Source organism: Pristis pectinata, chromosome 12 (assembly GCF_009764475.1).
Source record: "Pristis pectinata isolate sPriPec2 chromosome 12, sPriPec2.1.pri, whole genome shotgun sequence".
In the NCBI taxonomy this organism is placed as follows: Eukaryota; Metazoa; Chordata; class Chondrichthyes; order Rhinopristiformes; family Pristidae; genus Pristis; species Pristis pectinata.
The window spans coordinates 22405993-22422093 of NC_067416.1; the positions used below are offsets into that span (position 1 = coordinate 22405993).

Below are 16101 nucleotides of genomic sequence, written 5' to 3' on the forward strand. Positions count from 1 at the left end.
CTATTGAACAGTTCCATAGTACGATAAGTTGGATTTTTGACCTTAAAATCTAGCTTGTTATGACCTTGCACCTTATTGTCAACCTACACTGCACTGTCTCTGTAACTGTAACACTTTATTCTGCACCCTTGTTATTGTTTTACCTTGTACTACCTCAATGCACTATTGTAAGGAATTGATCTGTATGAATGGTATGCAAGACAAGTTTTTCCACTGTACCTTGGTACATGTGACAATAATAAACCAATTTGCCATAGCTCAAACTTGCTCACAATATACCAAATGCAGTCTGACCAATGCCTTATAAAGCTTCAGTAATACATCCTTGCTTTTATATTCTAGTTCTCTTGAAATGAATGCTAACATTGCATTTGCCTTCTTTACTACTGACTCAACCTGCAAGTTAACCTTGAGGGAATCCTGAACTAGGACTCCCAAGTTCCTTTGCACCTCTGTTTTCTGAATTTTCTCCCCATACAGACAATAGTCTATTCTTCCTACCAAAGTGCAGAACTCCACACTTCCCTACTCTGTGTTCCATCTGCCACTTCTTTGCCCACTCTCCCAATATGTCCAAGTCCTTTTGTGGACTCCCTGCCTCTGCTTCACTACCTGTTCCTCCACTTATCTTGGGGTCAGGTACAAACTTGAGACTGCAGACGCTGGAAACTGGAGCAACAAACAGTTTGCTAGAGGAACTTAGCATCTGTGGTGGGAAATGGACATTTAATGTTTCGGGTCAAGTTATTGGAATCAATCCTCAAGGATGAGGTTATGGAATACCTAGAGGTGCAAGGCAAGATAGGCCCAAGCCAGCATGGTTTTGTGAAGGGAAGATCCTGCCTGACCAACTTATTGGAGTTTTTTGAGGAAATCTCAGGTAGGGTGGATAAGGGAGAGGTTGTGGATGTTGTGTATTTAGACTTTCAGAAGGCCTTCGACAAGGTGCCGCACAAGAGGCTGATTAATAAGATGAGAGGTCATGGAATTACAGGTAGGATATCGGAATGGGTGGAGCATTGGCTGGTAGGCAGAAAGCAAAGGGTGAGAATAAAGGGATCCTGTTCTGGTTGGCTACCGGTTACTAGTGATGTTCCACAGTGGTTGATGTTGAGGCCGCTTCTTCTTACTTTGTACATTAATGATTTGGATGATGGACTAAATGGTTTTGTGGCTAAGTTTGCAGACGACACCAAGATAGGTAGAGGAGTAGGGAGTACTAAAGAAATAGGAAGGTTGCAGAAAGACTTAGATAGTTTAGGAGAATGGGCAAAGAAATGGCAGATGAGATTCAATGTTGAGAAATGTGCAGTTGTACACTTTGGAAAAAGAAATAAATGGGCGGATTATTATCTAGATGGGGAGAAAATCACAGAAGTACAAAGGGACTTGGGGGTACTCGTGCAGGATACCCTAAAGGTTAACCACCAGGTCGGATCGGCAGTAAAGAAAGCGAATGCTATGTTAGCATTCATCTCGAGAGGTATAAAGTATAAAAGTAAGGATGTGTTGATGAGGCTCTATAGGGCACTGGTGAGGCCTCATTTGGAGTACTGTGCACAGTTTTGGGCCCCATATCTTAGTAAGGATGTACTGATGTTGGAGAGGATTCAGAAAAGATTTACGAGGATGATTCCCGGAATGAAAGGGCTTACTTATGATGAGCATTTGTCGGCTCCTGGACTTTATTCATTGGAGTATAGAAGAATGAGAGGAGACCTCATAGAAACATTTAGAATGTTGGAAGGATTGGACAGAGTAGATGTGGTTAAACTGCTTCCCCTGGTGGGTGAGTCCAGGACTAGAGGGCACAATCTTAGAATTAGAGGGTTCCAGTTTAAAACAGAAATGAGGAGAAATTTCTTTAGCCAGAGGGTAATGAAATTATGGAATTCTTTGCCACATACAGCGGTAGAGGCCCAATCATTGGGGGCATTTAAGGAGGAGATTGATAGGTACCTAATTAGTCAAGGTATCAAGGGATATGGGGATAAGGCCGGAAACTGGGGCTAGATAGGAATAGTATTAGTTTAGCTCAAGGAGCAGACTCGATGGGCCAAATTGGCTACTTCTGCTCCTTTGTCTTGCGATCTGGGTGGAAAAATCCCATTTTACAAAAAACAGGGGTGTGATCCCCACAGTTCTGGCCTTCAACTAATATTAGCAAAAATGGTTATTTTATATCAACATTTAACATGGAACAGTACAGCACAGGAACAGGCCCTTTGGCCCACAATGTTTGTGCCAAACACTATGCCACGTTAAATTAATCCCTCCTGCCTGCACATGATCCATATCCCTCCATTCTCTGCATATTCATGTGCCTATCTAAAAGCCTCTTGAACGCCACTATCACATCTGCTTCTACCATCATCCCTGGCAGCCCGTTCCAGGCACGGTAGTGTAGCAGTTAGCATAACGCTCTACAGCACCAGCGACCTGGGTTCAATTTCAGCCACTGTCTGTAAGGAGTTTGTATGTTCTCCCCACGTCTGCATGGGTTTCCTCCGGGTGCTCCGGTTTCCTCCCACATTCCACAGACGTACAGGTTAGGAAATTGTGGGTATGCTATGTTGTCACCGGAAGCATGGTGACACTTGCGGGCTGCCCCAGAACACTATGCAAAAGATTCATTTCACTGTGTGTTTTGATGTATATGTGACTAATAAAGATATCTTATCTGTGTGTGTAAAGAAAAATACACTGCACACCTGCCCTCTAGTCTTTATCACATTCCAGTGGTGGAATCTTGCTGCATGCAAACTGGCTGCTGCATTTCCCACAGCAATAACTACAATTGAACGTCAGTTCATTGAGCAAAAGACTCGGAGACATCACGAGTAGCTACTAAAGCAAAAATAAGTCTTTCCTCTGAAAGCCAAAACCAAAGTGCAGACGCTGGAATACTGATCATCTGCGGTGAGAGGAAGCTTTTCCAGTGTGGCTGTCAACGTTTCCACGTGCTGACGGGTGCAGGGAATCTGGAACAAGTTGAAGCAAGCAAGAGAGAGAGAGAGAAAAGTTCAAAGTGGAATTTATTGTCATACACACAAGTACACGCATGCACAGGTGCAATGGAAAACTTACTTGCAGCAGCATCACGGGCACATAGCATCAGATACACAACATCCATGAGGAAAACAAATAATACAAAATTTTACAAGGAAGAACACAATTAGAATAAAAAAAAGTCATAAGAAATGGGAGCATCCCTCCCATTGAGCCTGCTCCGCCATTCAATAAGATCACGGCTGATCTGGCCATGGACTCAGTGCCACCTACCTGCCTTTTCCCCGTAACCTTTAATTCCCTGACTATGCAAAAATCTAACTGTGTCTTTTTTCTTTTTACAATATTTTTATTAATTCCACATAGAAAATACAGAGTACATGAATCATAAAAAAGACAAAATACTACAGAATACATTGTATTAAATCATACATAAAATCACAATACCCTGTATTGATAAACAAAAATGATAATTAATAACAATTAAATTAGAATAATTTGGAATAATTTTATTAAAAAAAATCTAAACCCACTACCAAGACTAAAGCTGTTTGATTAAAAAAACAAAAAAAACCACCCTAAACAGATAATAGTAATTAGCCAATATCTATACTTAATCACCAAGTCAAAGGTTTTGAAAATAGTTCAAAAAAGATCCCCACAATGTTTGAAAGTCTAAATTAGATTCAGAAATTGAACAACGGATCTTCTCTAAATTTAGGTATGACATAACATCCCATGGCCATTGGACATGAGTAGGGGGAGTAACTTCCTACCATTTAAGCAACACAGCCCTCCTGGCTATAAGAGAAAGAAAGGTCAATACATGTAGCTCAGAAGTCTCCAAAATTATATCTTTTTCTCCTACAATCCCAAATAATGCAGTCAGAAGATTAGGCTTAAAATTTATTTTAAACTGTGTTTTAAATATATTTAATGAGGTAGCCTCCACTGCTTCCCCGGGCAGGGGATTCCACAGATCCACTCCTCTCTGGGAAAAGCAGTACCTCCTCAGTCCATTCCCCCCGATCCTTGAGGCAATGTCCCCCTAGTTCTAGTCTCATCTACTCGTGGAAACAACCTTCCCGCCTCTGTTGTGTCTTTCCCTTTCATTGTGGTGCAGAGCAAACCCCCAAAGTCCATTGTAGTTGTTTAATAAAAACCGATGAAACACCAACCTGCTCTGCGACGCCCCGGCAGCTCCCAGAGCGCCGAGTAACCGCCGCCTCCCCGGAAGTGACGTCACGGTGGGCGGGACCCCCAAGCGGCCGGCTCGTGCGGCAGAAGTTTCTGGTGACAGCTCGGCGCTCTGGTGCGCGGTCGGGCGGTGAGCGGAGCCGGAGCCCGAGCTGGGCGGTGCGGGGTTACCGGGCAGGAGGTTGGGGCGGACCGGCGAGTGCTCTGTCCCCCTCCCCCGGTCCTCCTTGTGAACCGCGTACTAAAACCATCGCTCATTTACCCGTGCGCGCGCCCGTGTAATAATTTTCTAGAAGGTTCTGGAATAGTTTGATGGTTCTTTCCAGGAAGTTGATTCTTTCCCCGCAGCCTACGGCGCCGAGCGAGGAGGGATGGAGGCCAGGGAGCCCCGGGAGTGTGCAGCGGCAGCTGGCGGCTCTCCCCCTCGGACCGCCACCGACCACAGGGACAGCGGCAGGGAGGATGGTGACTTCAAACAGGTAGCATCTCCCCTGCGCCTCCTCCAACTTCTCCAGCTTGTTTAGGTCCCGTCGGAGATCGGTGGGCATCGGGGTAGCGCAGGCCAACCTTCGACCCACGGTGAATCCTGCCCCTTGCCCGCTGTCATCCGCGATTGAATGTGTTGGGGCTGGCAATGCTCTGTCCCCCTTCCTTCCAAAACCTTCCCACGTTGTCTCTTTACTTCCAAAGTATGCCGCGGGTGGTGAAGCTGTCTAATGAGCTGGGACCCCCCCCCCCATAAAAGCGGGTGTTTTTATTTTTATTAGAAAACCAGATAACAAAACCAGAATACAGAAGAAATTGCGAGGTGTTGTGCAGTTCGCCTGCAATCATAACACGGAAGTGACTCGCACATAGTCCTGTTTAACACACTTTGTCCTCTCATCCACCCCTTGTGGGATTCCCATCTCCGCCCCTGAGGGTTTTAAAGGTGGTTGTTTTCCCCCCACGAATCGCACGTAAAACGTTCGAAGTGTTAACATCCGTGTACAGACGCTGTTTGACCTGCTGAACGTTTCAAGCACTTTACTGGTTGTTATTTCAAATTTCCAACAGTTGTATTATTTTTATTTGATTTCCCCCCACCATGATTGGATTTCAAACAATTCCCTCACAATATTCATGGGAAAACAAGGTACAAACTTAGGTAAACAGAGGACTGCAGATGCTGGAATCTGGATGAAAAAAACAATAACTTGCTGGAGAAACTCAGCAGGTCATGCAGCATCAGTGGAGAAAAGCAGACTGTCAACGTTGGGTCAGGACCCGTCCTTTTATTAAACCAATGTTGTCCAATACATTTGCCACTTGCATCCTTCTGGCAAGTTCTGAAGCTAAAAGTTGCAGATTGCACATGTGACTTGTAAGCAAGAGTAATGCACACAAATGTTGACTGAGAAATGCAGTGCCTGTTTTGTTTTTGGTGTATGTTACACTTTAACTTTTTGGTGACATTTGAAGATAAAAAACTGCATACATATTTTTTGGTTGCATGCGCTTTACTTCCTTGGACTGCTTGCTAAAATGATGTAGCATGTTGAATATCCCAATCATCAATTAATGGCAACATTGTGTGGTCGTCATTGCGATCAGCTACATTTTTGTATTGGGAAACAGTTTGGGTTTCGTTATCTGTTTTTTTTAATATCTTTGCCATTGTTAGGAAAAGTAGAGCTCTTCAGAATTTCATCTTCTGAGGTGCATTTTAAACATTAGACTTAAAATGGTAGAGTTTTAAAATGGCATGGAAGCATGGGGGCTGTGATCCCCTATTTTGTAGAAAAGATTTATCCATGTATAGTATTCACAACATGGATATAAGTTTAATGGCATGGATTCCAATGAGATCTTCCCTGTCCACAGAAATATGTTAGATCCTGTATAGCAGTGATTCTCTACATTTTTTAAGCTAAGGTAAATGGGGAGACGAGGACCTTTTGGTGACAGATGAAACCAGGTCATTCTAGTTAAGCCTTGGTTTTATTGCTTTGATTCCTAGAAAGCACTCCAACTAGAATCTTTTATTCTTCAAATGAATCCTTTCATGAGCAAGCCATGCTTCAAGTGGAGTACATGAATTAAACTATCTGCAGGGCAAACTACTATCAATAATATAGGCTCTGCTATTGGGTGCATGAGAGCAGCTGTACTTGTATAATGGAGACACAAGAGACTGCAGATGCTATAATCTGCAGCAACAATCTGCTGGAGGAATTTAGCTGGTAAAGTAGCGTCTGTGGAAGAAAAGAAATTGTTGATGTTTTGGGTTGAAACCCTGCATCAGGACTGAGAGTGGAGAGGCGAGATGGCCAGTATAAAGAGAAAGGGAGTGGTGAGACAGGAGTCCAAGGTGATTGTTGGGTTGAGAAGGGGTGTAAGATGACAGACAGGTTGTGCCAGGTAGGAAGACAGTGGTAGGTGAATAATAGGTGAGGGTAGATGGAGAAGAAAAAGAGAGGCAGATGAACCATTGTTATACTTGTATAATGATGTTTGGCTGCAGTCACTAGGTTTAGCAAAGAAATTGCTCATAGACATCACTTTGGGAAAGGTTTGTTTTTGACTCATCGATCAGCTTTCTGACTCTGAGCATGAAGACCTACTGCATTTCATACTATTTTGATAGTGCCATCTTGAGTTATGTCCTTTTGGAAGAGGGAACTGTATTTGCTTCATCAATACACTGTCAGGGCAATTCAGGAAACTTTTAAGGTGGCAACAGAATTACTACATCCAGAAGCTTCTTATTTCTGAGAGGATCAAGAAACGAGCTGTTTTCTGATCAGACAGCCACATGCACTTGGCTAAGGTTTATAGCTTGGAAGAAAACTGTAGAATGCAGGAAAATGTCAATGGACTGGTCAGTTGTGCAGAAAAGTGGCAGTGGAATTTGGCTGGATAAGTAGCAGTAATAGATTTGGAGAAGCAAACGAGTCAGTCATACAGCATGAAAACATGCCCTTTGGTCCAACTGGTCCACGTCGACCAAGATTCCCATCTAAGCTAGTCCCATTTGCCCACGTTTGTCCCATCTCCCTCTGAACCTTTCCTATCCATCCAAGACAATGAAGTGTACACTAACTAGTTGTGTAATTAATTAAGATGTTTTTTTAAAAAAATGAAAGTCTTAGGGTGGATACCAAAGCAGTTTCCCACAGTGGTCAGTAACATCACTCTCTATCATCTGGGTTCTTTGTTATTCAAATGGTGAAAGAAATATGGGAATGTATGTAAATCATCTAAGTTAGCATTCAGTTCATCATGTCCATGATGAACTAAAACAAAACTAGCCAGATTACAGCTCTCATTCCATTTCTTTGTACGTTAAGGCATATTAACTACTCAGCCAGTGCTTTTCAAATGGATAAAGACTTTCTGCGTTTTACTTTTTCAAGCAATGAACTCTGGACCTCACCACATTCTCTGTGAAAATAATTTTACTCCAGTTCTACTAATCCTTTTCCCAACTACCTTCAATTAATGCCCCCTCCTACTTGCTCACAGCTATTGAACGCAGGTAGATGACATCTAGTGAACAGAAACAGTGGATAAGATCTTCATTTTTAATTTGTTCCCTGAGTTTTAGTGATAATCCAATTATCCAGAGATGCTTTTGACTGAAAGCGATTGCCATACGCAGTAATAGAGCACATCTGTAGTTCACATACTGTCATCCATTCACATCGTGTTAATCTTCAACTTTCAGGTTGGAGCTACCTATATAAATTGTTCTCATCCAATTTTTATTTGCTCCCTAAGTTCATATGACATTTGTATTAATGCACTAGAAGCTAAATATTATTGTGCACCAAAAGGAATTATGCAAAGACATGATGCAGGTTGGTCATGGGTGATAATGCATACAGATGGATGCTACTGCAGCCTCTACCTCAGACTGACCAACAAAATAGCATATCATGCTTCAGACATTTTGATCCAGAATACTTGCTTCAATCTTGGTTGGAGATCTGCACCCTCTGACAGGATGAATTGAATGGTGCAAAAATATATATGTTCCAATAGCTTTACTGGCATTCTTTTAGTTATCTGATGTAGGCAGGCAGATGTGTTTCTAGAAACTATTACTTTAGTCTTGAAGTCAACAGACACTGTAGTATCCTTTTAAGATTTTCCTATCACTTTTCTGTTATATAAGCTCTGAACTATATTTAGATTTTTGGTAAGGAGTAAAATACAGAGGTTGGCACTCTGGATTTTCATGAGTGTGTAATCTAACCCCAGCTGATTTAGATAGCACAGTGATGAAGCAGGTAGAGCTGCTACTTGCAATTCCAATGACCTAGGTTTGATCTGGGCCTTGGGTGCTGTGTGGAGTTTGCATGTTCTCTGACTGTGTAGGTTTTCCTGGGTACTCCAGTTTCCTCCCACATACCAAAGATGGGCTGGTTGGCAGGTTAACTGGCTACTGTAAATTACTCTTGGTATAGGTGGCTGGCAGGAGAATGGCTTGTGGGAAAAGCTGATGTCATGTGAAAAGGTAATAGGTTACCAGGAAAGGCCATGGATTTGTTTGCATGCCAGCATAGACTTGATGAGCTGAATGGCCTTGTCTTATGGAAATACAAGAATTAAGAGAAAATACTAGAAACTCATATACAGGCCATATGTGTGGTTACTCACACATGTTCTCAAAATAAAGTTGAATGTTGTTAAAAATTTAAATGTCCTTTTATACTTTCATAGGACTTAAAAACTTTTGTAGCTATCATAACCGGAAGATATTCCAAAGTCTTTATAGATGGAGTACAAGCATAGTGCAGTTCTGCTTTTTGTACTGTTTTTAACATTGTGTATCTTAAAATGGAAAGTAAAGAGTTGTTAGTATTGGTTCCTCAATGTTGGTCTTCAAATCTGCAATTCACATTCTTTTCATAAAAAACAGGATCTATTCAATTAACCGTTGTATCGCATCAAGATGCTCAAATGCATATTTGCTTCCACTAAGAAGAAATGGATATCCATTTTTTTAAAATAAAAAAGTGCATTTCACCACCTTGGGATATTCCAAAATACTTCATTGTAGATAAATTACCCTAATGTTCAATTTTATGATGTTGGAGAACACAAATATTGACAAAATTCCAATTCCCTGTTCTTTTTATAGTTCATCTTATGATTGATGAATATCAATACTTGTAGAATGTATGCTGTGTATAATTAGATGATTTAAAAACTCTATAGAATAAAGTATTTTCAATTTAATTCAAAGCAATATCCTGTAGTGCTGTCTTCATTGATAAAAGCTTCATTTCAAAATAGGAAAGCATTGTTGGAGGTAATGAAGTGAAGAGTACAGCAGTGGTAAAATATTCTGCTGTCCCACCTCCTGCTGCTTATGCACGACTTCAAGAAAAAACTGACCTTAAGCTGCCACCTGCAAATTGGTTGCGTGGAATTAGTCAGCTTGGACAAACAGGTGCAACCTCTCTTGGTACAAGCAAAAAAAGCAAGCCATTTTCCAGGTGATTCATTTTGCAATTATTGTTAAGAACTGCAGATTTACCTATGAATAATTTATGCTTATTGTAAAATGAGAGCTTATTTTTCATTTTGAAAATACCATTTGTTTTTTTATAAACTTATTGAATTGATGTTAAGGGGCTAATTCACACATACAGTAAGTACTCAATTTACAATACAATGAAAAATGTTTTTCATGAGTGGAATAACTGCACATGAACAATATAATGTAAAACAACTTCAAGTAATATTGGTATTTGGTTGCAGGAAATCAGCCAGTAACCTCTGTCTGAAGATTTTAAAATTACCTTGAATTATTATTATTTCAATCCCCTACAATTTTCATCTACCCTATATGCTATTTTTAAAGAGTCGACACATTCAGTTGTCACCAGTTGTGATAGTAGTGGGTTGGGGTGGTTCTGTAGTAGCTGGTGCAGATCATAGAGATGAGTATCACAACTGACTCCAATTTTGTTATCCTTCAATGGGCATCATGTGCATTTTACTTGAAATGGAGTTGCAAGGATGCGAGCTGTTTGGAGGGAATAAAATAAATATTGCGAGGGGAAGTTATTATGTTAAACACCTGCTTAACCTTAGATTAATTGAACAGGAAAACTAGCCTTCACTAGGCTTTCAACAGAATTGTATTGTGTAACCATTTGGAAATTTTAGAAATATGTTACTTAAAAGTAATGTAAAGAATAAATTCAAAACTATCCAAGGATCTAAATATCTGCACCTACGCACTTTCACTATGAGAAGATTGCTGAATAATTATGATAAGGCACTGCAAGTATGGCTATTTAAGATGTGACATGGTTTCATTAATCACTTACGAAACAAAGTAAAATTCTTTGTAAAGTGCTGGACATGAACTGACCTTCCAAGAATTAACTTTGTTTAATTTGTAGCTTTTATTTTGAGATTTATTAGATTTATTAAACTCTTTATTTTTCCTCAAGCTTTGGAATGGCATATGACTTCATTGACTGCATCGGTAATGATGTTGATGTTGTGTCTGATTCAGAGGTACTGTGTTCATTTAAATGATTAATGTTTATGTAAAGCCAGGATATTTCTAAATAGTGTATCAGTTTTGAAATTTTCCAAATGTGAATCTCCCCAAAAATTCACAAATGAAATTTTAAGGATATTATAATTGAAGTGATATCATCAGGTTTTGGTAAAACTGGCTGGAAGAAGTGACTTCCTTTGGAGATGTATAAATCAAATAATTTCTGAAGCATCCTAGTTAATTATTTCAACATAATTTAGTTTTTTTTTAAACTTTTGTTTTGGGGTGAACGTAGACCATAGCATAATGCTGGTGCAGTTTTTTATTTTTCATTGATGTTGAACTTCACAATTTAGGTGCAATCTTAAATTTCACTGCATTTCTTTCTGGTATTAACGTAACTTGCACAAGTTTAACATTGTTACAATACTGAAATCATTTTGCACTAAAACTAATCTTGAATGTACTTAATGACATTTATTCATATTAGATAAGATCACAATTTAGATATGTTGAGAATTTGTAGAAAAACATTGTATCTTCCCTTTATAATCCATCCCCCCCACCACCACTCAGCCTGAAACAAATTTCTCAATTTCTTTCTCTGTCAAGTATGGTGATTCAAACTTGTTTGATTTATTAGAATTATACAGTTGTACAGCACAGAAATTGGCCCTTTGGCCCATTATGTCCATGCAGAATATTCTAATATCAATTACCCGCATTTGGTCCATAGCCTTCTATGCCTTGGTGATTGAATTGCTTGTCTTAAATGGACCATCACTTATAATATTGTGTCTCGATCACTGTTCCACGTAAAAGTCCTAACAGTGTGTTATTAATGCTATTTGATGATGGATACTTCATAACTTGCTCCTGCTTGGTGTTGGTAATCCTTATTGAAAATAATCAGGCAATGTAATAATAAAATGTGTGAACCTTGACAGACTCTGTGCGCAAGTCTGGCAACACCATCCCCTTCCCCTACCTTGCCCAGCTCATTTCTAATAATGTTTAAAAGCTGGATTGAATATCATCTACATCCAGCTTGAATGCATTATTTATTTGCATCAAGAAAGCTTGTGAACACCTGATCAGGAACAAGTGCAGTGATTCTTTATTGTTCTTATGTTTACTGTTGGCTAGTTATACATGCATTATCCAGTCAAGTAATTACATGTCAAGCTATGTTTGCTGGTTGCTTGATAGATTAGATATGCTATTTGTAATAAATGGAATATTTTGATGCAACTACACTATCTGCTTATACACATTTAGCTATTCTAAATATTCAATTTTTATTTAAAATTTTTATAGTTTTGTTAATTTGTATAAATATTTGTAAGATGTTTGGATAAAAAAACAGTTGAGGTTTTTATTTTACTAATGTAAAAAAGCACATTAAAATGAAAAATAGACTATTGTTTCTATGTTATACCAAAAGTAAAACATACTGTGCAAAGGACATCAAGTTTTATTTACCTAACAACTTATAATTTTAAAAGTATTAAGTTAAACATATAAAACATTGGTTAAAGAATATTTTAAAGAATTTAGTGTGGAAAAACAATGCATTTTAATGTGATTTTCTGTGTCACTGAGTAATTACTGCTTATGTAATTCTATATTCATTGTGCCTAGTATGATTGAGTTAACAATATATTTTGGACATTAGATTAAATAGTGATATGTCACTGCTGTATTCTACGAATGCTCAGTTAAATTGTTAGTAAATGTTTCACTTAGACTTTATTGGAAAATTCTTTATTGTGACAATGAATTGTAACTCCATATTTTGTTAAAATTAGAACATAAAAAAATTGCTGAAGATTCCATATAGCAAATCACATGTCAGCATGGGTGTTCATCGCATTGGAAGAACTCTCCTGCTTGATGAATTGGATATTCAGGAACTCTTTGTGACCTCGTCTCAGGTAAGTAAAACCTAACAGTGTGCTTAATATTTTAACTGTATTTCATTTAGTCTATTGGTGCTATATTGTACTGGTTAATGCATTGTGTGAGCAAGGACAAGGGCGCAAATTAACGTGCGTTATCTGCTATATTGGAGTTAGAACATCGAACAGTACAGCACAATACGGGCCCACAATGTTGTGCTGACCTTTAAACCTCGCCTAAGACTATCTAACCCCTTCCTCCCACGTATCCCTCTATTTTAAATTCCTCCATATGCCTATCTAGTAATCTCTTGAATTTGACCAATGTACCTGCCTCCACCACCGCCACAGGCAGCGCATTCCATGCCCCAACCGTTCTCTGGGTTTAAAAAAAAACCTCCCTCTGATATCTCTCTTGAACTTCCCACCCATTACTTTAAAGCCGTGCCCTCTTGTATTGAGCATTGGTGCTCTGGGAAAAAGGCACTGGCTGCCCAATCTATCTATTCCACTTAATATTTTGTACACCTCTATCATATCTCCTCTCATCCTCCTCCTCTCCAAAGAGTAAAGCCCTAGCTGCCTTAGTCTCTCCTCATAATCCATACTTGTTACGAACCAGCAACAAAAGAAACACCCCGCGTCATGTGATAAGTGTTTAAAACTACTTTATTAATAACTACTTATGATTTAAAAAAAAGTAAAAATGTTAGAAGTAAAAATGTTAAATCTTAAACATTAACCCCAAAAACTAAACTTGTGTGTGTGTGTGTGTGTGTGTGTGTGTGTGTGGGGAAACTCCAAGTCCAGGAATGGTTCTTAAAGTTCAGTTAATCAAGCCGTAAGGTGAAACATGATCAAAGGCTTCTTCAGCAACCACCGTTGACTGAAGACAAAACATAGATGTAGAGAGTAATTACGAAATTCAAATGTTCCACTTTGTAACCCAAACGACACCTCAGTGTCTACTCGGCAGTGACTATTCCACCGAATCTTCCTCACCCCGAAAGGCTCTCAAATCGTGGCTGTCCATACAAACACCTGTTTCCTTCTACAGGTCAACAACAAAGTGAACTCCACTGCTTTATTCTTAAGTATCTGCCATCCCGAAAGGTATCCGAGACGTGGCCGTCCACGCAAATACCTGTTTCCCTCAACAGGTTAACGACAAAGTGGACTCCTCTGGATTACTCCAAAAATCCATACGTGGATTGTAGTGACAGACAGTTACTGTTTCTCATCCATCGATAGAGACAAGCAGGCTGCTGTCTCTCTCTCTTTTCTCTCTCTCTCTCCTCTAGACTGACTCCGACTGACTGCTTCAAAAACGTCATTACACCCTTTATCTTCTGTTGACGTAAGCACCACACACACACACACACACACACACCACTATGCTCTATCTTAAAGGGGCATTCACCAATAGTAACCTAGTCCGTAACATACTCTCTAAACCAGGCAGCATCCTGGTAAATCTCCTCTGCACCCTTTCCAATGCTTCCACATCTTTCCTATAATGAGGCAACCAGAACTGGACACAGTACTCTAAGTGTGGTCTAACTAGAGTTTTATAGAGCTGCATCATTACCTCGCGGCTCTTAAACTCGATCCCTCGACTTAAGAAAGCTAACACCCCGTAAGCTTTCTTAACTACCCTATCCACTTGTGAGGCAACTTTCAGGGATCTGTGGATATGGACCCCAGATCCCTCTGCTCTTCCACACTACCAAGAATCCTGCCATTAACTTTGTACTCTGCTTTGGTGTTTGTCCTTCCACAGTGTACCACCTCACACTTCTCCAGATTGAACTCCATCTGGCACTTCTCAGCCCAGCTCTGCATTCTATCAATGTTCCTCTGTAATCTTCAACAATCTTCTACACTATCCACAACACCACCAACCTTTGTGTCATCTGCAAACTTGCCAACCCACCCTTCTACCCCCTCATCCAAGTCATTAATAAAAATCACAGAAAGCAGAGGTCCCAGAACCGATCCTTGTGGGACACCATTAGTCACAGCCCTCCAATCTGAATGCACTCCCTCCACCACAACCCTCTGCTTTCTACAGGCAAGCCAATTCTGAATCCACATGGCCAAGCCTCCCTGGATCCCATGCCCTCTGACTATCCCTACTACCTTTTTTGAATAAGGGGACAACATTTGCCACCCTCCAATCCTCCGGTACCATTCCTGTGGACAATGAGGACTCAAAGATTCTAGCCAAAGGCTCAGCAACTTCCTCCTTTGCCTCGCGGAGCAGCTTGGGGAATATTCCATCAGGCCCCGGGGACTTATCTGTCCTAATATTTTCTAATAGCTCCAACACATCCTCCCTCTTGATATCAGCATGCTGTAGAACATTATCCTTACCAACACTGTCCTCAGCATCATCAAGGCCCCTCTCCTTGGTGAATACTGAAGAGAAGTATTCATTGAGGACCTCACCCACTTCCACAGCTTCCAGGCACATCTTCCCACCCTTATCCCTAATTGGTCCTACCCTTACTCCCGTCATCCTTCTGCTTTTCACATAAGTGAAAAATGCCTTGGGGTTTTACTTAACCAAGGCCTTTTCATGCCCCCTTCTTGCTCTCCTCAGCCCCTTCTTAAGTTCCTTCCTTGCTACCCTACATTCCTCAAGAGACCTAGCTGATCCTTGCTGCCTAAACCTTATGTATGCTGCCTTCTTCCTCCTAACTAGATATTCCACCTCTCTTGTCAACCATGGTTCCCTCAACCTGCCATTCTTTCTCTGCCTCACCGGGACAAATTTATCCCTAACTTCCTGCAAGAGATCCCTGAACAACGACCACATCTCCATAGTACATTTCTCTTCAAAAATGTCATCCCAATTCACACTCGCAAGTTCTAGCCTTATAGCCTCATAATTTGCCCTTCCCCAATTAAATATTTTCCTGTCCTCTTTGCTCCTATCCTTGTCCATGACAATGCTAAAGATTAGGGAGCGGTGGTCGCTGTCCCCCAAATGCTCACCCATTGAGAGATCTGTCAGCTGACCCGGTTCATTACCTAATACTAGATCTAATATGGCATTCCCTCTAGTCGGCCTGTCAACATAACTGTGACAGGAATTCGTCCTGGACACACTTAACTCAGCAGACGGGACACAGTGTGTTATTTCAATAGTTGCAATTAAATTTGAAGATTTTGTTTTATTGATACAAATGTCATTGAGAGATTCAAGATTTTGTCCCATAAAGAATCCTGTGTCTTTATAAGAAGTTATAAAATCTGGCTCACTTGCAGGTCTACTGCTGCTGCTCCTCGGTAATTAGTTCTGCAAACCTACATCAAGTATTCCATGACTTTAATCCCCATTCCTAACCAGCCTCTTCTTCCCCCTCTCTGCCCCCTTGCTTCCCCTCCCCTCCTCACAGCCTGTCCTAATACCCCATTTTTATTGGGCCTTTGGGGATCTAGTTATAACTTTCTAATGCTGGTATGCTGAATGTACGTCTGTTGAGCAGGAAG

At 40.4% G+C, this 16101-nt stretch overlaps 1 protein-coding gene across 4 annotated transcripts in view; it reads left to right on the forward strand.

Annotated features, from left to right (window-relative positions):
• The first annotated feature begins 4282 nt into the window (after window positions 1–4282).
• edrf1 (erythroid differentiation regulatory factor 1) overlaps window positions 4283–16101 on the forward strand; it is a 53783-nt gene continuing 41964 nt past the window's right edge. For all 4 annotated transcript variants that reach the window (XM_052027270.1, XM_052027271.1, XM_052027272.1 and 1 more), the window contains exons 1-4: window positions 4283–4685; window positions 9487–9689; window positions 10656–10722; window positions 12517–12642. In XM_052027270.1, coding sequence (XP_051883230.1) covers window positions 4578–4685; window positions 9487–9689; window positions 10656–10722; window positions 12517–12642 — 504 coding nt within the window. In that variant the 5' untranslated portion in view covers window positions 4283–4577. The remainder of the gene's footprint in view (window positions 4686–9486; window positions 9690–10655; window positions 10723–12516; window positions 12643–16101) is intronic.